The 27,073-nt window shown below is 46.6% G+C and overlaps 9 protein-coding genes across 9 annotated transcripts; 4 read left to right on the forward strand and 5 right to left on the reverse strand.

The window, feature by feature from the left end:
• Nucleotides 1-517: 517 nt before the first annotated feature.
• On the reverse strand, nt 518-2,031 carry N7469_011201 (uncharacterized protein; the record flags this gene model as incomplete). Its single annotated transcript, XM_056650106.1, has 3 exons — nt 518-733; nt 785-1,198; nt 1,282-2,031. The coding sequence occupies 3 exons, from the start codon at nt 2,029-2,031 to the stop codon at nt 518-520; spliced, it is 1,380 nt and encodes a 459-aa protein (XP_056495170.1).
• A 1,148-nt stretch (nt 2,032-3,179) lies between these two features.
• On the forward strand, nt 3,180-3,858 carry N7469_011202 (CFEM domain-containing protein; the record flags this gene model as incomplete). The annotated part of the gene is made up of 3 exons (XM_056650107.1): nt 3,180-3,266; nt 3,327-3,456; nt 3,554-3,858. 3 exons carry the CDS (start codon nt 3,180-3,182, stop codon nt 3,856-3,858), a joined length of 522 nt encoding a protein of 173 aa, XP_056495171.1.
• A 236-nt stretch (nt 3,859-4,094) lies between these two features.
• On the reverse strand, nt 4,095-4,899 carry N7469_011203 (uncharacterized protein; the record flags this gene model as incomplete). Its single annotated transcript, XM_056650108.1, has 3 exons — nt 4,095-4,175; nt 4,278-4,700; nt 4,762-4,899. 3 exons carry the CDS (start codon nt 4,897-4,899, stop codon nt 4,095-4,097), a joined length of 642 nt encoding a protein of 213 aa, XP_056495172.1.
• A 303-nt stretch (nt 4,900-5,202) lies between these two features.
• cdc43 (protein geranylgeranyltransferase type I subunit CDC43) lies at nt 5,203-6,777 on the forward strand (the record flags this gene model as incomplete). Its single annotated transcript, XM_056650109.1, has 5 exons — nt 5,203-5,661; nt 5,875-5,920; nt 6,002-6,405; nt 6,462-6,570; nt 6,689-6,777. The coding sequence occupies 5 exons, from the start codon at nt 5,203-5,205 to the stop codon at nt 6,775-6,777; spliced, it is 1,107 nt and encodes a 368-aa protein (XP_056495173.1).
• A 605-nt stretch (nt 6,778-7,382) lies between these two features.
• Nucleotides 7,383-10,568, forward strand: N7469_011205 (non-specific serine/threonine protein kinase; the record flags this gene model as incomplete). The annotated part of the gene is made up of 7 exons (XM_056650110.1): nt 7,383-7,433; nt 7,561-7,589; nt 7,657-7,774; nt 7,854-8,001; nt 8,074-8,612; nt 8,675-9,315; nt 9,341-10,568. The coding sequence occupies 7 exons, from the start codon at nt 7,383-7,385 to the stop codon at nt 10,566-10,568; spliced, it is 2,754 nt and encodes a 917-aa protein (XP_056495174.1).
• Nucleotides 10,569-11,324: 756 nt separating this feature from the next.
• On the reverse strand, nt 11,325-12,639 carry N7469_011206 (putative l-fucose permease; the record flags this gene model as incomplete). Its single annotated transcript, XM_056650111.1, has 4 exons — nt 11,325-11,498; nt 11,575-12,011; nt 12,107-12,451; nt 12,531-12,639. The coding sequence occupies 4 exons, from the start codon at nt 12,637-12,639 to the stop codon at nt 11,325-11,327; spliced, it is 1,065 nt and encodes a 354-aa protein (XP_056495175.1).
• A 1,426-nt stretch (nt 12,640-14,065) lies between these two features.
• Nucleotides 14,066-17,352, reverse strand: N7469_011207 (calcium-transporting ATPase; the record flags this gene model as incomplete). The annotated part of the gene is made up of 5 exons (XM_056650112.1): nt 14,066-14,174; nt 14,233-14,555; nt 14,625-16,940; nt 17,015-17,172; nt 17,235-17,352. 5 exons carry the CDS (start codon nt 17,350-17,352, stop codon nt 14,066-14,068), a joined length of 3,024 nt encoding a protein of 1,007 aa, XP_056495176.1.
• Nucleotides 17,353-20,064: 2,712 nt separating this feature from the next.
• Nucleotides 20,065-21,574, forward strand: N7469_011208 (14-3-3 adaptor artA-like protein; the record flags this gene model as incomplete). Its single annotated transcript, XM_056650113.1, has 8 exons — nt 20,065-20,076; nt 20,289-20,296; nt 20,368-20,414; nt 20,482-20,501; nt 20,569-20,580; nt 20,645-20,919; nt 21,045-21,132; nt 21,215-21,574. 8 exons carry the CDS (start codon nt 20,065-20,067, stop codon nt 21,572-21,574), a joined length of 822 nt encoding a protein of 273 aa, XP_056495177.1.
• Nucleotides 21,575-25,639: 4,065 nt separating this feature from the next.
• Nucleotides 25,640-25,966, reverse strand: N7469_011209 (uncharacterized protein; the record flags this gene model as incomplete). Its single annotated transcript, XM_056650114.1, has 1 exon — nt 25,640-25,966. The coding sequence occupies one exon, from the start codon at nt 25,964-25,966 to the stop codon at nt 25,640-25,642; it is 327 nt and encodes a 108-aa protein (XP_056495178.1).
• Between the last annotated feature and the right edge of the window lie 1,107 nt (nt 25,967-27,073).

Genomic DNA, 27,073 nt, shown 5'->3' on the forward strand with positions numbered 1-27,073 from the left:
TACAGGGTAAATGTTCTAAATATACTATCAGCAGTTCCCTCTGTTCGTATAGTGGAATTGATTTATATTATATGGTATCTATAGGATCAAAATCTCAGAGCAGCAAAGTCCTATATAGATAGGATTGATTAGTTCATTTATATTCGATCGAGTAGAATCGTTGATAAATCTATCAAGTTTTGCTTTTCAAATAATCTAGTTTGCTATCTTCATTGGAGGAAGGTCGGGGAAGCCCAGGAAAAGAAAAGACTTGGAATTCCTGAACTTTAGTATACTAGTAGCAAAGAAAATATTGATCTTTTCTTTGCTACCAACGATTGGAACAAGCAGGGTCTTATGTACTTTCAACACTGATTATGCCTCTACATATAAATCGTGGGTTTCTCACCACCCTACACCACCCTAAGACGAAGATTTTATCCGGCACGCCGCTCAAGTTCATCGGCAAAGCTATTTTCATATCCAAAATTGCTCTGAAGGGTAATCGATAGTAACATGGTTCATTTAACCTCTTTTCCTACATCAAGTTTACTTCTTCACACACGGGATCCTCGTGGCACTCAGTACTGTTCAAAGGTTTGACAGAAGTATCCGAAGCTGTCCATAACTTGAGCAGCGCCGCTTGACCCTCGCAACCCAGTCCATGAATCACGGCCTGTTGCAACAATTGGAAGGTAGTAGCTGTAAGTTGAAGGGGGTAATTATACCTCTGGGCAAGGGTTATTAGTTCTTTCTGCTAACCAGTTAGTCCCGTCTATCTCATATATGCAGATCAAAAACCTACCAGTATATCCCGGGTTTGCGTGATAGTAGTTCCAGATGCGAAATCACCAGCCATAATAGATGACACAACCTTTTTGAAGGACTCACTCACACCGGCAGCATTTGAAATAATCGATGTGAGGGTCTCAGTCGCAATGCCGAGTTTGTTCCCAAGAGCCAGTGCTTCAATCGCCGCTACTGTATGGACGGTCTCTAGAAGTCGACATAATAGCTCAGATACGTGCGAGCTCGCCGGGATCTGGAAATGAGTTGCCTCCGAAACTAAGGATGGGGCTTTCCCTAGGAAGATTCGAACAAGACTCGCATCGTCGTCCTTTTCGTATCCCATCCGAGCGGCATATTGGAAAAGTCGCTCTGTAGCAGATGCAATGTAAAGAGGTATATCTTGAAGAAGACCTTCTGAGGCTACGATGCCCTGATATGAATTTCAGTAAGAAATATTCATTGTCCTCTCGCGGAAGATATAAGTGGAGTTTCCATGGGAGAGACACCACTTACCATATCTTTCACAAAGATACTAATAGCCGAGTGAGGTGTCCAATCGTTGGATAACATATGTGGTACTCGATTCTCAAACATCCAACTCCACGCCGGACTTTTGAGGACCATTTCATATATTTCTTTCGTATTCACTCCCAAAGTTGCAGCTAATCCCATTGCTTCTGCAGACACAGCAATATGAACACCAGCTAGATGCTGATTGACAAGTTTGACTTTATTCGCAGCGCCCAATCCACCCTCAATCTCATATAAATTCTCACTCATCGACTTCAGAAGTGGCTGGGCGATATTTAAAACATCGATCGGACCCGATGACAGGATGGCCAACGTTCCTCGAGCAGCCCGTATCGTTCCACCGGACACGGGACAATCCAACAAATGTACATCAGATCTTTGAAAATCTTGATGAAAACGCTCTAACATTCGCACCGGAAAACCCGGCGCAACAGTTGAGCACAGTATAACAATTGCATTGGAAGAAAGTCCAAATACTGCCCCTATTGACTCCGCGAAAAATGCGTCTTCGATCTGTTTAGAATTTGCGACCATGCATATCACGAATGATGCTTCTTGGACGCATTCTCGTGGACTTTCAGCGGCCGTTCCACCCATTGCAAGCAGTTTCTCGAGAGCCATGGGATTGACATCGAAACCGGTTACGGCGAATCTGTCTTCTAGTAAATGCGTGGCCATTCCCATGCCCATGGCACCCAGGCCTATGAAAGCGATTTTCATTTTTGAAGGCATTGTGGTCACTAGTTTGTTCGTTGGAGAGTGTTGATGTCGATTTCGGGGATATATTGATAGAGCAGCCCTGCTCAGTCTATGCGAGATCCAGCGTTCTGACTAACTATGACCAATTTCGCTCAAGTGGACTATTTTGGAGGAATTTATGATTATTTTTGCTAAATCTTCCACTACTGCGACGGCCTCCAACTTGATGTCGCAAGATCTACTAGATCTCAGATGTCGGGAAGATGTATTAAGAATGAGCTCCACCGGATACTCCACCACCTTTCACTCCACCACTCCACCATTTATTCTGCCGGCTATTCTCTCCATTTTCTACATCATCAGCCATGCATAATGCTACTCCAAGTGTCAGATAACACAGAGTGCATGAACGCTTGTCTCCAAGTAAACTACAAATGAAATCCATGCATTATGTGCACATTTTCTGCATAAGTCTGGAGCTGATAATCTATAACCTTGTAGATTATCTGTCATGTCTTGGAGAACACGTTGAATATATGTATGTACTCCGTAGTGGTTCCAGTGCACTCTAATGTATGCCATAAAACCCATCTCTTTTCATCAAGCACTGCACAAACCTTGCAGCAAGATCCTATCTAACTTCCATGTTATCTGCATAATCGACATGTCACATCCCAGCTTCGTCACTTGAGAGATTTTAGGATTCCATCTAATACCATTACCATGTAGAGATATGCGTTAGACCGTTATTCATTAGAGTGCCGTATATTATTATAAAATAGTGAGACTAAATAAACAGCTGAACTGCTATAGAAACAAGTGCAATTCTACTTGAATTAAAGCGGCGAGGGATATGCCCAAAAAGGGAGAATACTGTCCGATACTAACTTACTAGTAATTATTTGTAAGAGTATGTATAGCATCGTGTATTCTGTATGGATGTACAACAAATACACGTAAAATGCAGGGTTCACTCCAAGAAATACGGGGGATCGACACTTTCAACTTAGACCAAAACTGGAAGCGCTTTAAAAAGGTGCTGCTGATGTATCTTCTCTTTCACTTCCTCTTCTCCTCTTCTCCTCCCCCTCACACCTCAACCTCTCTCTACAAACTTCCATTTCCCTCCTCTACTTCACCCCAGACCACCCAGCACCCACATTATACAACTGTAATCCACCATGAAGTTCACTCAAATCACTTTAACCCTAGCAGCTCTCCTCACTGCATCAGCCGCCCAAGGACTAGGCGATCTACCCGATTGCGCTGTATGTATTTACATGTCCCTGACTCCCTCCATCAACCACTAACACCCATAATCAAACCAGCGAAGCTGCGCTACAGACGCAATCCCTTCAAAGTGCGGTATTGATGTCGAATGCATTTGTACCGCTAAATCCTTCATCGCCGATATATCCTGCTGTATTGCCGACAAGTGTTCCAAAGATGACCAAGACAGTGCGTACACTCCATTCACCATTCACCATTCTCCATTCTCCACCAACTACCAACCACAACCAACCATGCTCACTGCTTATCTACTAACTCCCCACAGCCACTCTTAAAGTCGCTAAATCTATCTGTGCTCGCGGCGGTGTAACCGATATTCCCAGCGCCGTCACTTGTTCAACTGGTGCCTCGACCGCTACCGGCACTGCTGCTACAGCATCTACAACCGGTGATACCACAAAGACTGGATCAATGACAACTGCCACAGGGTCTAAGGCTTCTGAAACTGGTTCTTCCACTGCGACAACTTCCGCTGCTGAAACTTCCGGTGCTGCTGTCCACGGACAGGTGAAGGATACCTCACTTATGGCAGCTGCCGGAGCTGTTGCGGCCGTTGCATTCTTCGTCTAAATTATCAGCATAGATGAATATTTTTGCTATTCCATCCATAGTGGATCCAGATACATTCATGACGGTGAACGATGAACGAAAACACTCAATCCGAAAACTACACTGCGGGTTATCAACTCAGCGAATTCTTTTTCGGGAATACTTTTAAAACGAACACATGTAATATGATGTATTAAACAGAAACAATGAAAAATGCAAATCTATTATTTTGGTCACCATCCCCACGGTCATCGGTTTTATGAAGATGCTTCCTCACGAGCATCTTCCAATAACTTAGTCAATCGTTCCTGTCGTTCTTGACGGAGTGTAGCAAAGATCTATAAGAACGTCAGTCAATGGATCAATCAATATACCCGGAACCTCCAGGTACTTCTTCTCCTTCCTTTTGGGGTATGCAAAAGTAAAAAGAATAAACATACCCAAAACCAAGTCATCATCTCCATGAAACAAAAAGTAAAAACAACCCGACTCTTCAGCCGATTAAGACCCTCAACCGCATCCGTCCCACTTAAAGTACCCGAAATAAAAGAGTCTCGACCCTGATAAATAAAGAAAGCAATCCCACCATAAAGCGAGAATCGACTCGCCGCAACACTAACCCAAACATTCCAATACATAGTCAAAGACTTGGTAATGTACTCGGGCAAACTGGACAGAATCTGAAGATCTTCCGCGGGAAGATTTGTGTTTCGTAGGGGACGGATGTAGCGGAGGGCTTCGTCTAGAGCGTCTTTGTAGGGGAGGGTTGAGAGGAGGATGAGGTCGAATAGGGCGATTGCGAAGATGGGAACGGCGCAAAAGACGTAGGGATTTTCAATTGCGGATGTTGTGATTGGAAAGTCCTGTTGAATATATCAGTATGACTATAGACTTGTGGTAGGGAGGGAGAAAGGGGAATTGTACGATGTTCAGAGCTTCGCCCATCATAAAGACGAGATCGGAGTTTGTGATGATGGCTGGATTCTTGATTAAATATCCTGCTATTATCACCAAGAACACGGCGTGTGTTTTGATGAGCGTTTTTGAAGAAACGAGGACCATTTTGACGGGGTTTTTAAGTGAAGGACTTGTTGGATGAAAGGTGGTGGGAAAATTGAAGTCGAGGTTGAAGTTGAAAGGGATTGATTGACTTGAGTTGGTCCGAGTTCCGCGTGTGGGGAAAAAAAGAACTACGAATTTCCCCTCCACGTCGTATTTTTCTTCTTGCAATCCTCTGGATTACTTTAGTATTTCAGTCATTCAGTCATTCAGTCATTCACCGCTAATAGTTCTGCAATCCCTTTTTGCTTACACCCAGAGTTAGCAATAGTGGCAGTGGCAGGCTGTCCAGACTAGGACTACACAATGTCCTCCGTCCTCAACACCGAACGTCATGTCAAATACTACCTCCGATGCTTGAAAACCTTCCTCCCCTCCGCTTACCTCTCCAATGACTCCAATCGCATGCTCCTCGCCTTTCTCGCATTGACAGGTCTAGACGTACTAGGCGCCCTTCAAAACAAAACAACCCCCGAAGAACGACAGTCCTATATAAACTGGATATATCATTGCCAGGTACCTACCGGTGGATTTCGCGGATTCTCAGGCACAGATTTCGGAGACGAGCAACGAAGATCCGAAAATGAAGCGTGGGATCCGGCGAATGTTCCGGCGACTTTCTTTGCGCTGGTCAATTTGTTGATTCTTGGAGATGATTTGTCGCGGGTTCGACGGGTGGAGTGTCTTGAATGGCTTCCAAGGATGCAGCGTGAAAACGGCGGGTTTGGAGAGGTTCTTGGACCCGGGGAAAAGTTGAGGGAAATAGTGATTTGAGGTATTGTTGTTGTGCGGCTGGGATTCGATATATATTACGTGGTAGTCGGGGGAAAGGTGTAGAGGGAGTGGAGGATATTGATGTTTCTAGGTTGATGGGTTTTATTCAAGCATGCCAGGTGAGTGCTAGTGTCCCCTTGATCATATTTCCATTTTATTTTCATTATTCATTATCATGGTTATGGTCTGCTGACTCCGATGTAGAGTTACGACGGTGGCATGGCGGAGTCTCCTTTCCGTGAAGCCCATAGTGCGTATTTGTCTCCCCGGCATCTTGTTTTCGGCCCATCTTTCTGACAAAATCATGCAGGTGGCCATACATATTGTGCAGTTGGATCTCTAGAGTTTCTGCGTCGGGCATCAGTTGACACCCAATCGGTTCAGATGTTGTCTCCCGGGTCTCCTCCTTTTGAGGCTCTGGTGAACTGGTTGGCATCGCGGCAGACGGGCGAACTGGGGGAGGAGGAGGAGGAGGAAGAAGAGGAAGAGGAAGAGGAAGAGGAAGAGGAAGAGGAAGAGGAAGAGGAAGAGGAAGAGGAAGAGGAAGGGAATAAGGGTCAGGATCAGCCTAAAGATGAAACTGAATCTCATCAGCCCATATCAGAGGAGGATATATCGACGCTCCCCTTAATTACATCACTTGCCGATGATTCAATACCTTGTGCTGGCTTTAATGGTCGTTGCAATAAAGTGGCGGATACTTGTTACTCGTTTTGGAACGGAGCAACATTAATGGTACGTATCCAAGCGTACGAAGTCCCCCGAATTATATATGCTCACCATTTATTTAGATGCTCGACCGATCCTCCGTAGTCGATTCTGATCGTAATCGGCGATATCTCCTAGAAAAGACGCAACATCTCGTGGGTGGTTTTGGAAAAGTCCCAGGCGATCCCCCCGGTATGGCAAAAAAAAAAAGAGTTTCCAGGAGGCAAAAACGTTGACATGCTGACTTTCCATTCTTTTCCACCAGATCTCCTTCATTCGTGTTTTGGTTTGATTTCATTGGCATTTCAAGGCGAGGCCGGCCTCGCTCATGTCGATCCCGCATTGGTCACCACGGACCGCGTTGTTCAACATCTTGAATCACTGCCATGGCGAACATAGCCTCTCTCTCTCTATATCCCATCCGAAATATCAGACATCAGACATTAGACACCTGCAACATCTGCAATGATCAATCCTATTGTATGATCCAGGTATGATCACCCTGCATATGTACATAGTCCACCTTCGTAAGCCATTGGTCCAACGCACCGACGTGGGGACCAATGAATACCCGCATCTAAATTGAGTCGCATAATAATTCAAGGAGGGGGGAGTGTGGTAAGTGTGTTCTAACGTGGAATCATGATCATGAAGACTACATACTACAGTATGTATGTATAGGAGTAACTAGGGGCATCCCAACTTGTTCGAAGTGAAGTGCAAAAGAAAAGAAAAAAAAGGCTCCACACGGTCCACGTTCCCGTTGACGTCTTTCAAGGTGGACTCCTCAACGCCCCTTCCACTCTCCTTCTGCACTTCTCTCTACTCTACTCTACTTCTCCTATTCTTGCTATACATCTATACGATATTCCTAATCACTTCATTCTAAATCACTACATTCTCTTGAATGGCAATACCGAGCAGTCCACACCTCCACACCTCCCTACCTAACACGCGCAGAGATCTCCGCGGCCGACGGCAATCCCGGAGATCTATCATAACACATGCCGCCCAGGACGAGAGCGGGGGTGCAAAGCCAGAAACAAAAGGAAAAGGTGCGTTTAGAAAGGCCCGCTCAATTCATTCAATTGAGGAGGACGACCCCGTTGCCTTGTTGCGCAAAGTCACCGGTCAGGCAGGACTAACCTAAGAGACCCTCTGGGGTCGCGTGTGTGATTACAGCTTGCCAACTCCTACAATGAACTTCTTGAGTAAGAATGATTCAGATAACTTGTGATTGATCTGATGGGTGTATCCTGGCTAATATACTTTCTCTAGGGAATTCTCCTCCAAGGACCTTCGCAGCGTTGGAAATTACACTCTAGGGAGATTAATTGGCAAGGGCTCGTTTGGAAAAGTCTATCTGGCGTCACACAAACTCACCAATGGCTCTAAGGTATGGAAATATTGACAAAAAATGATGCGGAGAAAGTACTCGACTTTGGGAGGAGGTATACTGACTCAGTATACTCTAGGTCGTGCTCAAGTCCTCGAGCAAGGACGATACCAACCTCGCGCGCGAGATTCACCATCATCGACAATTCCTTCACCCCCATATCGCCCGTCTTTACGAAGTCGTTGTCACAGAAGATCTAGTCTGGCTGGTACTGGAGTTTTGTCCTGGTATGTTGCAATTGAGCGTGGACGAGAGACATACTCGGAATAAAGCGACTAATACGTGTTTCTTCTGCGTAGGTGATGAACTCTACAATTACCTTCTCAACAATGGCCCCCTTCCCGTCGACAAAGTAAAACGGATATTCACGCAGTTGGTTGGAGCTGTGGCCTATGTTCACAGCAAGTCATGTGTCCATCGAGATCTGAAGTTGGAAAATATCCTCTTAGATAAACATGAGAACGTCAAGTTATGCGATTTTGGGTTCACGCGTGAATATGAAGGGAAGGCCAGTTATTTACAGACTTTCTGCGGAACCATCTGTTACAGCGCGCCGGAAATGCTGAAAGGGGAGAAATACGCCGGGGAAAAGGTCGATGTCTGGAGTCTGGGAATTATTCTCTATGCATTGTTGGCGGGCGAACTTCCATATGATGACGATGACGACCAAGTCACCAAGAAACGTATACTCTCCGAGGAACCCATTTACAACGACAAATTCCCAGACGAGGCCAAAGCTTTGATCAACCTTCTACTGTCTAAGAGACCATTGATACGACCAAGCTTGGAGGATATCCTGTCCCACCCTTTCCTTGCTGAGCATGCACCGGAGCAACTGGCGATTCTCAAAATCCCCCGTCCCCCCCCTTTACTACGCCGCTTGAGAAAACGACACTGCAGCGAATGAAGAGCGCGGGTGTCAATATCGATGAGGTGATCGAGAACGTTTTAGCGCAGCGATGCGATCCTCTGGCTGGTTGGTGGGCTCTGTTGATTGAAAAGGAGCAGCGGAAAGAGCAGAAACGAGAGCGAAAACGACAACAGCGAGAGGCAGAAGCGAAGAACTTACGTCGTCTAAGTGCTGCGAGCAGTCGGTTGGAAAAGCTATCGGCGGCATTGGTCGAGGTGGATGAAGAAGGGCAAGCCAATTCCGACAGCCAACTTCATGAACGCGGACGCCGAGATAGAAGAAGCCTACCATCACAGCTTGCAGTGCCGGAGCTACCTTCACTGCCCGAACCCTTGCCTGTACGAACCCCAGATGTGACCACCCCACGATCAGTTGACAAGGAGTCTATACGCTCCAACTCAACCATGCGGCGTCGCCCTGTTCCTCCACCTAAGGACAAGCGACGGTCTCGACCTAGTATGCTGCATGTCAGTGCCTCGCAGCCGGAACTGACGCAGCATCATGGTATCTTCCGACGTCGAACTAATCGACGCCATAATCCGATCATCAGCCAGCTCGCTTCCTTGAAACACTGGTTTGTCGAATCTGCTAAACGCGCTCGCTCTCCGAATGCCAAGTCAGGGGGGTTCCCGTAAGTTCCTGGCAGAGAAATTCAGCCCTGCAAAGAGTCAAGAGACCGGAAAGAAAACCGCCTCGCCTCTTTCTACAGCTCATGAACAGCCGGAAGAGATCGTGACGCCCACGCAAAATAAACGGATCTCTGCGGCCAGCAGCTTGGCTCCAAGCAGTGCGTCTTATCGTCAGAATCGACACTCTTACCCCCGCCAACCACGTCCCCTGAATACCGGTCACTCTAGCATTCGGAGTAACCGAAGTAATCGCAATTCCCTTTCGCCCTCGCCCATCACGCCCCGTGGATCATACCGACGATCCTCGGCTGGACTGCGTGGCCGGAAATCTACTTCCTCGTCTGTATCCTCGATACGAAGTATACATCATACAAGGGCTCATTCTAAAGCATCGTCGATTTCTTCTAATAGCATGGACACGGTCTCGACACCGACCGCCAGGATTTCCAAATCACCTCATTCCTCTATCAAGGTCCTTCCTACGACGCCTGGCTCATCAGCACGTTTCCCCAGCAATATCCGACTTGTACGCGGACCTGGAGGCGCGCCGAGGGAGGTTGTAAACGAGAGCGAAATGCCATCTGCTTTCAATGAGGCTGCGCCTGCACCGTTGCTCTATTCGCCCTCTTCAAGTCTAGTCTTTGCCCGGCGAAAGCGATCTGCCTTCAAAGGCCCAATGATTCACACCACCAACCTCATGGTTTCTAGTGGAATGGTTCATTCGCCTCTTCCAAGCCAGCCAGCGGGATCTGCAGAAGCCAATCCCACTCCCCCAATTGGAAGACCAGCAGCCCGGAAGAGCCAAATCATTGAGGAAGAAGAAGATGACGGTTTCGAGGACGAAATCGAAGAGGTCGATGAGTTCGAAGAAGGTGCGGAAGAGGAAGAAGGCCATGATGGACAGGACAATCAGCCAGGTCTGGCTGTCACCACCGATACTGCGGAAGCCTCAGAACCCGAATCCCCTTCGTCGGCTCACAAACCTGCTCTTGAACCAGCCCCTGAGCTAGAAACCAGTCCATCCCGGCCTCCGCGATCCTCATCACTACATTCCCCCCTCCTGAAGCAGCGGCAGCAGTCGCAGCAGTCCTCGCAAACGAAGCTTCCAATGACGAAGCTGCTGGGCGTCCTAGCGAAACAACTAATGATACAACCACCAAGCCTGTCACTCCCTCTGATTAATGTTCTTTTCTATCTTGTTGGATGCCGGCGTTACAACATTCCTCTCATATCATTCTTCCTAGTTAGACGATAGAGCTGTTTCTCTGCTTGTGCTTACTTTATACCCCCCCCATGTCTGCAAGTTTACACTGTCTATTTGGTGCATTGTCTTCCATTCCACGCATTCTCTGTCCACAACCCTTTCCTATATCTATGTGTTCTTTCTCATTTTGTTTTTACCACATGAAGCCTGATACATTCATTGAGTTCTTCCTATTTTTTCTTTTTTTCCTTCTGGATACCGGGCTAGTCTAGTCGTATCGTAGCCTCTAGTCTAGTAAAACAACACGTTGCTCGTGATGTGTAATGGGTAAAACGCGATGTTTGGGTTTACTTACGACCGACTCGGCCAAAATTCGATATTCCCGGACTACAACTGTAATGGGCATATATAAGGGAAAGTATGTTTGTAAGGCATTGCCACATGGGAACCGTTATAATTTATACCAGCCTGTAAAAGCTATGACATCTGTATCTATTCAGACATAGAAGTCCAATATTTCTAGCAACAAAAAAAAAAAACCGAAAAAACGACAAATTACTGCCTCCACCCAGGATTGAACTGGGGACCCTATCATTACAAGTGACATGTCATACCACTAGACCATAGAGGCTATAATGCCCACTTTTCTTTATTTTGCCATCTATGGGTTTTGTCTATTATTCCGCGTTTATAGTTCATACCGAATCACATCCTCTTGCATCTAGTTATCCAAAGAGTGTGATGTGTTGGAACACAATCATTTCTTAGCAATGAACCTATAATACTTGATACATCTGGAACTAGATTCTAATCACGATGAACAACCGTATCCTTCTCCATCTCCGCATCAACAACCTTCTCCTCATCAGGCCTCGACTCATCTTGCAACCCAACCGTACTCCCTCCAACCCTATCCACTGTATCCCTATACGCCGGAGCAAAGTTCACCGCAATAGCATACGTCCACGCAACAACCATAAACTAAAAAGAAGTCAGCATTCCACAGAGCCCCCTCAAGCAGCAAGATAAATAGAAGAAGAAGAAGAAGAAAACTCACCATAGTCGGAACAATCATCGCAAATCCCGTATTATTCCTCATATCAGCAACATGACCTAAAATAGGCGGAACAGCCGCACCACCACAAACACCCCCAACAATAAATCCAGAGCCACGCTTATAATGTCTCCCCAAACCACGAATACCAAGAGCCATAATCGTAGGAAAACAAACCGATTCAAAAAATAAGGTCATAAATAACATCGCAACACCAACCTGTCTCGTCTGTGTAATTGAGGCAGCAAGAAATGCAACCGTACACGATAAATATACTAAAAATACCCATCGAGCTTTCGTAAATTTCATTAAACCTGATCCTAAAAATCTTCCCACGGCAAATGCACCCTGTGCACCTGCGAGAAGTTTCGCACCCTTTGCGCTGTCCGTGCCGGGCCAGGTATCGTCTACGTAGTTGATGAAGTAACCCGCAATAGCAACTATATCAAGTTAGTCTCATTCGTGCAGCCACACAGTACACAATCAAACAAAACAATAGTAAATAAGATGGGAGAGAAAGGGGAAGGGGACTCACCCTGAGCACCGGTATAAGTAAACTGAGCCAAAGTAGCATGAAAAAGCTTATACTGTTTCCAAAACGGTTTATCCTGTTCATCGACATGAGTTTCCGCAACTTGAAACGCCATATCTTCATCCGTGACTTCGGGAATATTCGAAAGAAAGAAGACGAAAGCGAGGACGAAGACGAATATTCCTATTGCTAGGTAAACCCATTGTACGCGCTGTAAAGCAGAGACATCATCTTCTGTCTCTGTGAAGAAAACGTATGAACCTAGTACAGGACCGACGACTGTTCCGATTGCATTGAAGGCTTGAGCGAAGTTTATTCTTATTTCGGAGTATCGGGGTGGACCGCAGACTGATTAGTTTATTTAGTATTAGATTGTCTTTTATAGATATCAGTAGTAGTAGAACTACTGGGGAAAAGAGGATGATACCGGTTAAATAAGGATTAGCAGCTGTCTCCAACGACCCTAATCCAGAACCAATGACGAATGTAGCACCGCAGAATCCACCAAATGATTGATTCAGACCGGCAGGCCACATGCATAAAGCGCCGATTCCGTAGAGTACTAGGCCGAAGATGAAGACTGCTTTATAGCCAAAGTGTCGGAGGATCCAATTTGCGTATCCTAGTGAAGCGAGTGGGTATGCACTGTATATACTAGTATTAGCCAGACTGTTCAATTTGATCTTTTTTCAAATTTAAGTCCTTGATTATGCCCACTTTATTTCCAGGCTATACTGGTTTATCCAGTCGTGGTTGAGTGTGTATGTGATGGACCAAAATGATCCGAAGCATAGCATGCTTCGGATGTGTAGTATACAAGAAAAAGCCAGACTATTCAGTGACAGATATGACTTACCCAAAATAAGCCGCTTGAAGTCCAGCAGACCGACCACGCGTGATATGCAAAGTATTCTGAAAATGTTTATTCAGAGTATCAAGTAATCCATACGCAAAACCCTAATTATACCAGCATAAATATACTTCAGAGTACCAGATATGGATAAGGTAGAAAAGCAAGGGAGACATACCCAAAAAAAAACAAAATCGTAACTAACCCAAGCGGATACAAACTCTGCCTCAGAGTCAAAGTAGCCGCACTCGTCGTCTTACTATTATCAACTCGAAACCCAGAACGAGTCTGGAAGAACTTTTTAACACCCATCCTCGTTGTTCAGGTCCCGGTCCAGGTCCAGCTGTGGGCGTGAGTGAAGTATACAGCCGTCACAGTCGTCGTAGGAGTAGCAGTAGCACCGAATCAAATTGAATTGAATCAGGAATATATCCAGAAGAGTAGATAATCCCAAGTTAATCCAGACAAGAAAACATCCTCACTCAAATCGATCGAAAAAAAAAAGAGAGAGAGAAAGGAGTAAAACAGGGGATCGTGCATAAATCCCTTTATTTAAAGAGAAAAAAGTCACAAGGTAACACCAGAATGTCACTCACCCCCACATTTGAGAATGGAGAAAAACCCGGGGTAAGACGATCTTTTTCCTATTCCCAACGTACAGAATCATTCAGTTAGTTACACTCACTTCAATGACTGGGATCAAGGAACCAGTTATGCATGGACGGAGTTATGCCGAGGACGGGATTGAACTTTGATTTTCTTTGCGTTGGGGGGGAAGCGGGGGTTGAAACGCGGGGATTTTACGTATATTGTACTAGTTCTGTAGTTGAGGATTTGTTTGATTGGAGGGATTTAGGCTGATATAGTTACATCGTAAGTTTTACTCATAAAGATTAAGTTAGAAGTGGGAGTATTAGTGGGAGTGGCTGGGTTGGAAGTCGGGGTATCTAAGTCCGACCTTACGAAGCTCTTTTATGGTGATGATGATGATGATGATGATGATGATGATGTTGATAGTAATCTACTATTTCATTCCCCAGATGGCAGCCAGGTCTATTCTATTTCAAGTAGCCTTCTTTCTTCCATGTAGGCCGCCCATCGAATCATCTCATTTAAGCCCGCTTGGGCTTACTAGCCGCACCGTTCTGGGCCGGGGCGACGGTAGGTACCTTTGAGTCATAGAGACTGCGTTCCATGAACTTGAGGACCTCATCGATCAAACTGTGCGGATGTTAGATGCCAGAAAAAAGAAGAAGGGAGGGGAAAGAGGGATGCTTACATCACAGGAGCGCTAATTGCCAGGACAGCTTTCCATTCAGTCCAGTCCAGAGGCAGGATAGAGAAGAGGGTTTGCAGAAAGGGGATGTAGAGGATGGCGAAGTGAAGGAGCATGGACAAGGTGATGGCGTAGATGAGCATCGGGTTGTTGCCGAGGAAGAAGGTGAAAAGAGATTCACTGGAGGAGAGCGCATTCATGGCGTTCAACATCTCAATCACGACCAAAATGGAAAGGGAGACGGTCGAGGCGGACTTGGCCATGTCGTTGCTGAACATCTCGCAGCCAATCTCAGGGAACTGAGCAGAGCAGCGGTGGTAGTGGGACTGTAACAAGTTGTTAGTTGAATAATCAGTCATATATTTAATAAAAAAAAATATGAATGAGTAGCTCACCAATTGCCAGAAGCTGATCTGAGGACCATCGGGGTTATACAAGAACCACCAGACGTAGCCGAACACAGTGGCAGCACCGACGTAGATACCAATAACCATGTAGCGGAATAACAGCCAGCCACCGACAAGTGCCTCGTTGCGGCGGCGAGGAGGACGCTTCATGACATCGTGATCGGGAGGGTTGAAAGACAGGGCAGTCGCAGGAAGACCATCGGTGACAAGGTTGACCCACAACAACTGAACAGGAATCAAAGCCTCGGGCATACCCAGGGCAGCGGTCAGGAAGATGGACACAACTTCACCAATGTTCGAAGAGATAAGGTAACGGATGAACTGCTGAGTGTTGCTGTAGATAGAGCGACCTTCCTCAACGGCAACAGTGATAGTAGCGAAGTTGTCATCAGCCAAGACCATGTCAGCGGCCAGCTTAGCAACATCAGTACCAGTACCCATAGCGACACCGATATCGGATTTCTTGAGAGCGGGAGCATCATTGACACCGTCACCAGTCATGGCAACAACGTGGTCCAGGGATTGAAGCAGATCAACGAGTTTGGACTTGTGGCTGGGCTCGGTACGCGAGAAGAGGGAAGCGGTTTGAACGGCCTTAAGCTTCTCGGCATCGCTAAGCTCATCGAATTGACGACCAGTGAAACTCTTTCCGGTAAGATCCTCATCGATACCAAACACACCGATAGACCGGCAGATTGCCTCGGCAGTATTCTGGTTGTCACCGGTGATAACAATAACGCGAATACCAGCATCATGGCACTTTTTGATCGAGTTGGCAACCTCCGGGCGGGGAGGATCCAGCATAGCGACGAGACCGATAAGAGTGAGTTTCTGCTCCAATTGGAGATAATCCTCGGTGGAGGTAGCGTTGTGCAGGTTGTCCTTGCTAGAAAGATCACTGCGGCTAGCAATGGCCATCACGCGAAGACCACGGTTACCATACTCAACCACCTCATTGGCGAGCAGCTTCTTGTGGGCAGCAGTCAGTGCAACCTTGGATCCATCGGCGCCCTGAAGAATGGAGGTACAGCGATCCAAGATAGACTCGGGGGCACCCTTAACCAGTAGTTTCTGCTCCTTACCCTCACGGACAAGAACAGACATGCTCTTACGATCGCGGGAGAACTCATAAGTGGCCTCCAGAGCAAGACGGTTCTCGTAGTGCTCGCTGACTTTGTGCATCCTGTCGTGGGCAGCCAGTGAGAAGATCTTCTTGTTGACGGAAGCATCCTCGGTACCAATCTTTTCAACCAGAGCGCGCAGAGCTCCCTCGGTGGGCTCTCCGATATTAGCGAAATGGCCGGTCTTGGGGTCATGCGAGAGCTTAGCAGCGTTGCAACGAGCAGTGACCTCAGCCAACTGTTTAACAGTAGATGAAGAAACAGCCAGACCGTCAACAGCCTTGCCGTCGCGAGTCAACTTGCCAATGGGGGAGAAGGTAGTACCCTCGACATCGATCTCCTCGATTCCCTTGCCAGAGCTGGACAGGTGAAGGATCTTGGCCACGCTCATCTGGTTGGTGGTCAGGGTTCCGGTCTTGTCAGAGCAAATAACGCTGCAGCTGCCTAGTGTTTCCACGGAGGGCAGAGAGCGCACTACAGCATTCTTCTGGGCCATCTTGCGAGTTCCCAGGGCAAGACAGGTGGTAATAACCACTGCAAGACCCTCGGGAATAGCGGCCACACCAAGAGATACGGCAATCTTCAGGTAGTAGATGGCACCCTTGGTCCAACCGCCAAAGGAGGGATCATTGAAGTGCTCGATGTTGATCACCCAGACAAGGATACAGATGACAGTAATAACCTTCGCGAGCATATCACCGAAATCATTCAGCTTCTGCTTCAACGGAGTGGGCTCGGAGATTTGAGAAGTGATACTGTCGTGGATATCACCAATAGCAGTGGAACCACCGGTCAAGACAACAATAGCAGTAGCGTGTCCATTGACGACGGTGGTGCCAGAGAAGAGCATATTGATCTGGTCCTGCTTGACAGCCTGGGAATCCTTGATAGCCTTGGGGTCCTTGCCAACGCTTTCGCTTTCACCGGTCAGAATGGCCTGGTCAACGCGGAAGCTGTTGCTGTGAATAGACAGAAGGCGGCAGTCCGCGGGAACGCGGTCTCCGACAGCAATATCAATCACATCCCCAGGAACCAAGTCCTCAGCTTTGACCTTTACAGCCTTTCCATCACGTACAACCTTGGCCTCGTTGGCCGAGTATTCCTGAAGAGCCGCAATTGCCTTCTCCGCGCTACTTTCCTGGGTGACGCCCACGACCGCGTTGAGGATAAGAATGGTCAGAATCTGTCAACAAAGGAATCATTAGTCTTTCATTCCGTGAGAGTATGATTGGGATCTCATTGAGCACGAGTACATACCACAGCTGGATCCACAAAAGCGGTCCAGTCATCACCTTCTTCGAAGAGAGCCAGAACGAATGACACGGCTGCCGAACCCAGCAAGATAAGGACCAGCTGGTCCTTGAATTGCTCCAGGATCATTTCCCACATGGGAGTTGGGGGATCCTCAGGGAGAGCTGTCAATGCCATTAGTATATAACAAGACAATAACTGAAAAGTATCTCGGTAGACCACGAACCATTAGGACCATGTTGCTTGCGGGATTTCAACACTGCATCAGTAGACAATCCATCGCGTTCCGAGACGTTGAAATATTTCAGCACCTCCGACGGAGAGTGCAAAAAGGAATTGTCCATCGTGAAACTACTCACTCACTCACTCACTCACTCTCGTCTCTTTCAACAATGTAAGAGAACAATTGAGGGGGGGGAGAGAGAGGTTGGGGAGAGGGGGAGAAAGGTAAAGAGTGGAGAGCTGGCGGGAAAAGAAACACAAGGAAAATATGCTACCGTCGGGTTAGAAGTCGATACATGTACCCAAAAAGTCGAAAAAAAGCCAGGTTCAAAGGGGACGAGCGTCGTAATAAATGAAGTATGCTCTTTTTTTTTCTATTGATTTCTTTTTCCTTTTTCCCTTTCCTCCTCTTTACAAGGTGGAGCGGAGCACAACGTGTTCTTATCCAGTTGTTTCCCCATTTCTGCTTACATCAGCAGGGACAGGGCTGACTTCTCCGCGATGCCACAAACCACCTCCAATCAACGTTTTTTTTTCTTCTATTCGATTCGATTGATATCCAGTGTGAGCTGGAGAGATACACAACACACTTCAATCCTCAGCTTTCTAACATATTTAGTAAATATCAGCAGCATCATCTATTTTCTGGTCTACAGCCCTATAATTCTCTTCTTACCCTACGTCAGGGATCTCCGGTATCTCTGCCGAGACTTTGGATTTATTACGGGGCTCGGTGGCTCCAGGCTGCATCGTTCTTCCATTTGCCTTACCTATCGGAGGACTAGAGGTGGAGTTTGTCGTCGTCGTCGCCAAGTCATATCCCCTTCAATGGACACCGCATTCTGCAATATCCAGTCGATCTGTTCCATTCAGCGGAGCAAAATCACGGCGCATGAATGTTCATCGCTTCTTGACTGGCTCACGAGACCTTCGCCCCAGTTCTCTACCGCGCTACAGTTTACACAGGGCTGAGACGGACCCCATTCTACATAAGTTCACACAGATGGTTTCAGGAAATTGCAAGGTTCATCAATTTACCTGCATTTGCCATTGCCATGGATCTGGCCCTGGATACGTACTGTAAGTCATGTCTACTCAACCTGTAAGAACTAGGGTATATGCGGGACTATTCGATCATTTCTCCATTCTCCATCCGACAACTCCGCGTACACTGGTACAAAGACTGAAAATTATCCCACTGGCTCAGCTCTGCCCCAGTGGCAAGTTGCATGCACGCTGTCAAATCGTCCGAAATAGGACCATCTTACTGTACATCACATACAGAGCAAACCAAATTGGGCGGGTGAAAACTGTAGCCAAAACAGTGCGGTCACGGTGCATACATACAAAATAAGCGCACTAATTCCTCATCACCTGTAGGGCTGAGGCTAGCTCAATCATAACTTGCCTCATCACCCGAAGGGTTCCATTCAACATATCCTCATTGGAGAACAGAGCACGGGCCAAGGGTCTTTGTGGGCTGTCAACTCTTGGTGTGTGTTTTCGTCAATAAGGAGTATTGAATTAGAATTGGCGGTTGCTTAGCTACTTGCGTATAAGACTGGTTTGACTTGTAGAAAAAAGTGAGGCTGAGTCTAGTGTGGACTCACTGATGAGCCGATCGGACTAAGAGATGTGACCAGTCGGAGAAACAGTGCACCCAAAATCTTCACCAACATATGTCCATTTGTATCAAGTCGAGCCTTGTCCTACAGCTTGGACGTCATGTGACTATCTGGAGTCGGTGTTCTTTTCTCTTCTCTTCTTTTTCGATTTTATTTTATTTGGCCCTGAAAATGAAATATCGTACATAATATGCTATCTTAATGTTTGATACTAATAGCCGGAGCTTATAATATGTCGACCTGATCCTTGCGAGTCCACCGCGTATCCTGAAGTTGAAAGTGTCTCTAGACTGTGGCAGTATACAGTGTTGACAGCCGGGCATATCAACAAACCCTAACCACAAGGCAAGTATGGAAATTAATAGCCATAGGTAGATTAATTAATCTATTATAATAGTAAGACCTGGATGCTAGTACTATGTATACACTCTAGGGGAGGCTGGTACTATGAGATGACCATGTGATGATTGACGAGGTGCCACTACATCACCGAGAATGCTGGAAGGTTCGACGTTGTTGCATCATCGTCATCGCGAGACTTCTCAATCTCCTCCCCTCCCTTGGACTCTACAGTAAACCCTGTATGTACTATAGTAGAATGTCAGAATTCCCAATATACTCAATACTTTGAACATATTATAGCAATTCTAGCGCCATTTTGGTTAGTACCACTGAAAATAAGACTGAGATCCACACTCTGAGCTGATCAACATAGCGACCCTGAAGAGACCAACACGGCAGTCCAAGACAGACAGAGGAGGTACCTACTGGCAGTAAGTATAATTTACCTTATATCACACCGAATACTGTGCCATCTTGTTATATTTTGATCAAATTGATGCTATCAATGAATTATACAAAGTAGTTTGTTTGGGCGTGAATCAGCAGAGCCGCGCAGCCCAAGGCAGGAACGTAATTTATTTCTTGTATCTGTGTATTCCCGTTACCAGCGGGTAGTTGGGTGACCGCGAGAAGTACGCGTAAAGTACCGGTACATCCAGCCCCCTTTAATTTAATGTTACAACCAAAGTACCAATACTCACCGTACTGTGTATTGTTATGATTGACCCAACTCCCTCTCACTCCTCCTTCTCCTGTCCTTTCCCCCCCCCCCACTTGATCCTCTGAACCAACTTCCTCCTCTGCATCTTCCTCTTCTACGAAACCCCACCACTCTCTCAACTATCTCCTTTTTCATACACAGCCATCATGGGTTCTGAAGTATGTTCTCTCTCTCTATGATATTCCCTCCCCCTCAACCCCCTCCAAAGCTTCCTTGTCCCGTCACCGCCATCGCAATCACAAACCCCCCTCTCACTCAACGACACATCCCTCACCCCCATACCCATTCCCATCTCATCTACCGTGATCCTCCATCGGTGTGCCTTTCGCTAAGACTGAAATCATGGCTAACTTTTGTCTTCTCAATGCAGCGTGAGAAGTAAGACTTCCAAAATGCCCATCCGCGACATTTCTCCCCCACCCCCGTGACAGAACTGACCCCCTCATTAGCAAGACGTTCCTCGCGCGGCTCTGCGAGCAGGCCGAGCGCTACGATGGTAAGACTGTCCTGACTCGATTCCCAATAGAAGGATGCATACTGATGCTAGGGTTGTTGTGATTCAGAAATGGTCAAGTACATGAAGGTCAGTCGCATCCATATCTGTTGTTTATGATTTGACTGGGGGCGCCCGGGGCTAACAATTTGAACAGGAAGTTGCCAAGGTACGACTCAACTATGATATTCGACTCTCTCTGTGTGTGAGATCCACAACTGACTTGTCTGTAGATTGGCGGCGAGCTCACCGTCGATGAGCGCAACCTTCTGTCCGTCGCCTACAAGAACGTGGTCGGTACCCGCCGTGCTTCGTGGCGCATCATCTCCTCCATCGAGCAGAAGGAGGAGTCCAAGGGCTCTGACCAGCACGTCGGTATTATTAAGGAGTACCGCGATAAGATCGAGAAGGAGCTCGAGGATGTCTGCCAGGATGTCCTGAATGTTCTTGATGACTCTTTAATCCCCAAGGCCGAGACTGGCGAGTCCAAGGTCTTCTACTACAAGATGTGCGTTTTGAGACAGATGAAAAAGCTGCTACTGCTTGATCATTTTTTGCTTGCTATTTTATGCAATCCCGAATGATGATCCAGGGCCTATGCTTGTACAGTGACTAACCACAACGAATTCACAGGAAGGGTGACTACCACCGTTACCTGGCTGAGTTCGCCTCCGGCGAGAAGCGCAAGGTCGCTGCTACTGCCGCCCACGATGCCTACAAGGTATGGCACATCCTTTTTGTTCTCTCGCCATCTTCTCTCTTCTCACCGCATTCTGTAACATCTGCTGATCATCCCCATCTAGAACGCTACCGAAGTCGCCCAGACTGATCTCACCCCCACCCACCCCATCCGCCTCGGTCTCGCTCTGAACTTCTCCGTATTCTACTATGAGATCCTCAATTCCCCCGACCGTGCTTGCCACCTCGCCAAGCAGGCCTTCGACGATGCTATTGCCGAGCTTGACTCTCTCTCCGAGGAGAGCTACCGCGACAGCACCCTGATCATGCAACTCCTGCGGGACAACCTGACCCTCTGGACCTCATCCGACAGCCAGGATGCTGAGGGTGCTAAGGAAGAGGCAGCCCCTGCTGCTACTGAGGAGGCCGCCGCTCCCGCCGAGGAGAAGCCTACTGAGGAGACCAAGCCCGCTGAGGAGTCGTAAGAGGGCTTTGAGTAGGGGTTGCGACGAGCCGTATGCCGATTTGGTAAGGGGGCGTTCGCATTTCTTCCTGGACGTGGATTCTGCTAGTCGCTTATTTTGTTTTCACCGCAGCGTGGCTGGGTTGGGACCGGCACCTCTCTGTTGCACGTGTTCGGAACTGTGTGGGTCGGCCGGCGGAGTTTGATATTCGGTTGACGCGAGCGAAGAAAAGGGGCTGAGTGGAATTTCTCTCTCTTTTATTGTCTCTATTCCCACTCCAGCACGATTCAATGTGTTTATTTTCCAATTTACCCTCTGGTCCCTCGCCCGGATTTCTCATCTCTTCCAGCGTAGATGTTACCCTGATAATCTAGTACTAGCTCTGAACTCACTCCATTCTTGTTGTTGTTGTTGTTGTTGTTGTCAATTTCTATAATCCTGGTTATCAAATGGTCTTGAGGATCTCAATCGACGTATACTCTATATCCAGCAAAGTAGCACGTGACTCTAGTTATCAGAGCATAGGATATCTTCATGATCTATACACGCGTGTAGACTACTATATTCAGTTATATGACAGGTAAAAGAAGACAAAACACCTGTTCTATTACTCAGTTTCAGACTGGGTAAATATAATGGAGTCCCAATCGAATAGACAGATATACGGAGTTGTGAAACGCATCTTGGTGATAGTTTCAATTGCAAGTGAGAACCTTCTATTACCTCTTCAAACCTCATCGCCATCTGTATCCCCGTTGACAAATGACACACTTCGCATGATGTGTGCTCTGATATTTGATATTTGATATTCTTCGAGTAGTTCAGAAGTAGATTCCAAGTCTTTACTTTAGTTTGACCTCATTGGAAATAAGTAGTGGCAGTGCTTTCCCGAGTAATGGAGGTATAGATATCATGTTCAAATATTCCAATTTCTCAACGGCGCCAACCTTTCTTATGAACCTTCATAAAGAAGTGATGATATAAAGGTATTCACCCTCTGGAAACCCGAAAAAGAACTTGAAATTCTTTTCCAGGAACGGGCTCTCTTCTTCAGCTGATTCACGGACACGAAAGAAAGTAAGAAAGTACCCCGTGGCACCTTTGCACAAGGTGCACGATAGGTTCCGAGGAGATGACCAGGCACACTCGTAAGCGTGAATGCGGTAAAGTTCCATCATTTTCCAATACCAGGGCTGGAGTATTTTGAAAATGAAGATTTGTTGAAAAAGTAGAAATATGTTCCACTCGACTATTCAACTCATGTTTGGACACAAAAGCCGAAGTCAAGAAAGAGCATTGCGTTTGGCATTTGATTCGTGAAACCACACTTCACTTTTTTTGAAGAACCTCCAACCTTTAAAAGTCACCGGTGTAGGTACTTTATTTATATAAAACCTCCCAATCTTCGATTCAAGGGTTGACTAACAATCAGGTTGAGGGGATAAAAAGAGCCCCGGAACTCAAAATCATCCCGGGTATGTAGACGACAAGAAGGGAGGACGTTGAACTTTCGGGTTCATAGACTGCCGATTCTTGAAGGTGCACAGGAGTACGCGAGGCATAGCCACCCATCGCTGAACATGTCCCTCTATCTACCGAGGAATACAAGGGCATCGAGTTCGAGAGAACCGAGACCGAAATTGAGTCCGGTTTATGGGAAACCGAGATCTGCAGGGCCATTGCGTTCAAGAAAGCATGCTATCAAATTCGCGAGTCAGTATTGGGTTTCATGGTATCTTGATATGAACTCACGCTGCGCATGGTGCTCCCTTCATCAAATAATCGCGAGCGCAATTCCCCTTCCGCATACCTCATCCCGAAAAGCAATACAGCCTTCACATTTGAAAGACGGCAGCTCCCACCTAGTAACTGTTAGTATCTTACAATACTCAATTGGAATCAACATACTCGAGTGTGATAATTCTCGAAGTTTCGTTTGCGGTTCACACCGAGAACTCGAACTGCTGATTGGAGCGTCCCTGATCCGAGGCGAGGCTGGGCATAAGACTTTTTTTTCGAAGAAAAGCCTCACATTCGAGAAGGATTGAGCTGTTATATCGGTGATAGATTATCAGAACTTTTGGTTGAGGCGATGAAGAATGATGCGAGGGATGATGAGAAGGAAATAGAAAGATCAAGAAACTAGGGTTTGGAATGGGGACATCAAAGAACAGAGATCAACAAACGAACATGTTATAGAAACAAAGGTATCTGGCAAACGAGATGAGATAGCAATTTTCCACATGTCCATAAAAAATCAAGAGTATGTTCTCCTTCACTATTGTGGTACGCAAACCAAATTCCACAATCCACATTGAATAGATACGACACATCCCCTAGTCACTATCATTACCAGATCTAGATGAGGACGAAGAGTGGGAAGTCGAAGAAGTCCGAGTTGAGAAGCAAATACAGGGAGAATTCTACTTCTATATCAAATGGAAGAGATTGGCTTCCGAATATCATACGTGGGACCAGAGATTCACATGGGCAATGTCCGCGATACTACCCGTGCCTATCGGAAAGAATAAAAGAAAATCAACTACCTATATGATTCGACCCTGAAGCAGACATGAAGAGAGCGTGTCTAGAACACGATGTACCGGTCCAACAAATGATTCTGAGTACCCACATGATAGCGACGCAACAGTGTCCTGACAGCTTCGACAAAGTCATATTTGGCATTCACCCAGTTGGCATATCCTTTATCTCCCACAGTACGACGAAGATACTGATGGTAATAATACCATTCTCCTCGAACACCCCAAAGGTCGTCTCCGGTTGGATTCCGAGCACCCTGTCGCAGTGCCTGTAAACGATTCTCAACAAGCAAGGCAAAAGCAACGGGGCCCATCTTCTTGATCTCGGAACGGTGGTCTAAATAGAGAATCCAAAGATTCTCCAAAAGCACAACCATCATCTCACGAAGTCGCTCGGCACGACTCCGGTGGTGAGCCAGAGGCGAACGCGGTTCGAGGGCAATCCGAGCACACTCGAGCAGTCGATCAGTCATAGACATCCCCGTGGATGGTGGTAGACAAATGCCTGCACACAAGACGACCCCGTGTGCATTTGTCCACTTGGAATGACCCCGATTCACATGGCAATTGCAACGAGGAAAATCAGCACTTGGCTCCTCCTATTTAGAAAGGTTGCTGATCCACGAAGCGAGACAACTATCGCAAACTTTTGCGATGTTTGTGGGCCGCCAATCCAAGAGGATAGGTATTGCCCCTGCCCAGGGGCAATAAATTCTGCGCTTCTCATCCTCTGACAGAGACTTGCATTGAAATTCTTCATAGGTTCATCGGTTCACAGTTAGGTTGGAGTGACCCATTAAGTCGAGTCATTCATCCTGAAGCTTTGAGCAATTGCGTACCGTTCTTCGCCAAAAGCAGCAGTTATGAGATCGGTAAATCAGGAAGAGCCGTGTGCATTATCTTGCTCAATATATAGTGAGTGTCTAGGTAGACAGTTCTTTCGAAAGAGGTATGGAACAAGTCCATACGAAGTATCAAAAGTTGTAGCCCATATAAAATTGGTTCCTGAGGATGAGAAGAGAAGAGGTGAGGTCAAATCTTGATTCTCTCCTTCTTGAAGAAGGAGAGAACCAGAATGAAGATGGCGGAGAAAATAAAGTATACATATATATAGAACGACTTGTGACCTATGATCATCGATGAAAGCCGGCCGCGGACCTTCTGCCAGAGAGTTTGCAAGATGGACATCATCTCTCTTTCAGTAATTTCTTCGATTGATTGAGGAGCATCAGCGCTCACAGGATGCAAGTGATACTCGAAGAGAGGGCATGTTGACGAGACCGCAAGCCAGGCGTGGTGACTGTATATATTAAGTCAGGATCATGCCTGAGGTGTAGAAAACTAGATACATACTTAGATGCTATTGGAACCCGAAGAGCGATGGACTTCTTTGTAGCCAAGCCAAATCGTCGAACCGTCGAAAGCCATCAAATTCGTAGTGTAAAGGGAAAAAAAGACAAAGCCAGTAGTTTGATGTGGGGGTATTGGGATATTGACAGGTGGCTACCACCAACGGCCAGAAGCTCTTGGAAGATCAACCCGATCGTCAAGGGTGCCTGCGGACCGGCATTTTCGTTTGACTGGCGGTATCTCCGTAAGTTTGTTGTCCGGGGTCAAGAGCCGCAACTTTGGAGGAGAGACGTTGCGAGAAACAGCTACGGACGGGGAGATGGGCTGATCGAAGCCTTTCAGGTCGATGGTCTTGAACCCGGACTAGGATCTGACGATGCAAGCAACCCAAAACAAAAGGGAACTCGATGACCCAGAAAGTAGCAACGAGCGAGACTGAGTCGAACTTGTTCAGCCTTGATAAGGATGACTCCATAGAAAAGCCTGAAAGGAAGGGCCCCTTTAGTTTCCTTGCATCTTCCATGTTGAGAATTAAGGGGATGCTCCGAGTCTATTTCGTTATGTAGATCCTATGTCTTCCATGACCTGGACTTCCAGCCAGGAGGTATTGTCGGAATAGAGCTCGATACTCAAGCGGATATTTGAGAGCAGTTATTGTCCCTAGATAAGAAGGAACTCGCTCGTAGGATGCGAGAGAGTGAATCGCTCAAGAGAGTGCATCGCTCAAGTGGAGTTTCGATTCAACACTCCTATATATAAAGCCTTATATTGGTCGAGGATGTCAGCCTCAGCAAAGCTGAAATACAATGCGATGTGGCAGAATGCGTCGACACTGACCTTTGAGAAGACTGTCACAGAAATGAAGAGATCGATGGCTTTACGGTAGCCTGTCAGCGCTGTGACTCCGAGAACTGAGGCTGAACATCTCATTTTGATTTGCTCCTCGGACAGAAAGTTGACTTAGAAAAAAAAGGATCCGGTTCAGCCAAATTTGCCAATAGACCACTCCCAGCAGCGAGATCAGACCCCATGGAGCACGTCGTCATTTCGGCTTGGTGAATATCGTCAACGATATCATTAGATACCAGGCAGTAGGAACTCGAAACTGTTGATGGAGAAAGATGTTACGAAAATACGAAAATGGAATTTGAGAACCGATGTGGTGTCAAGGTGGCAGGTCAGAGCTAAAATGACGGTATTTGAAAGAGGTAAGTTCCAATTTCTCCAGAAAGTAAAACTTGCCTCTTTCTCGTCCGGTTCCTTTCGCCTTTTTACGAGGAGGCCTCCATGCCTCCACGCAAAAAGAGCAAAAAAAAAAAAACTGAGATATATAGGTATACTTTACCACCTCGGGCTATCTCACACCCAAATCTGGAGTGAAGTAAATCATATACCCAGTTGTTCACTCATGAGTCCTTTTTGTTGGTACGCGTACAAAACATTCCGTCCCCAAGAGAACTTGACATTAGTAGCTAGAAAGAGCTATAGTCACAGTCCTGAAGTGTCTTTGTCAACTTTCAAGAATTTCAGCAGATTTGAAGTCTTAAATGATTCCTCAAAATAGTGTTGACTTAGACCTAAACAATGCAAGTCAAATTACAAACGAACATCATAGTAATGAAACCGCAGA

Source organism: Penicillium citrinum, assembly GCF_028827155.1.
Source record: "Penicillium citrinum strain IBT 23319 chromosome Unknown utg000010l:1.0-1229701.0:1.0-1230130.0, whole genome shotgun sequence".
Lineage (NCBI taxonomy): Eukaryota > Fungi > Ascomycota > Eurotiomycetes > Eurotiales > Aspergillaceae > Penicillium > Penicillium citrinum.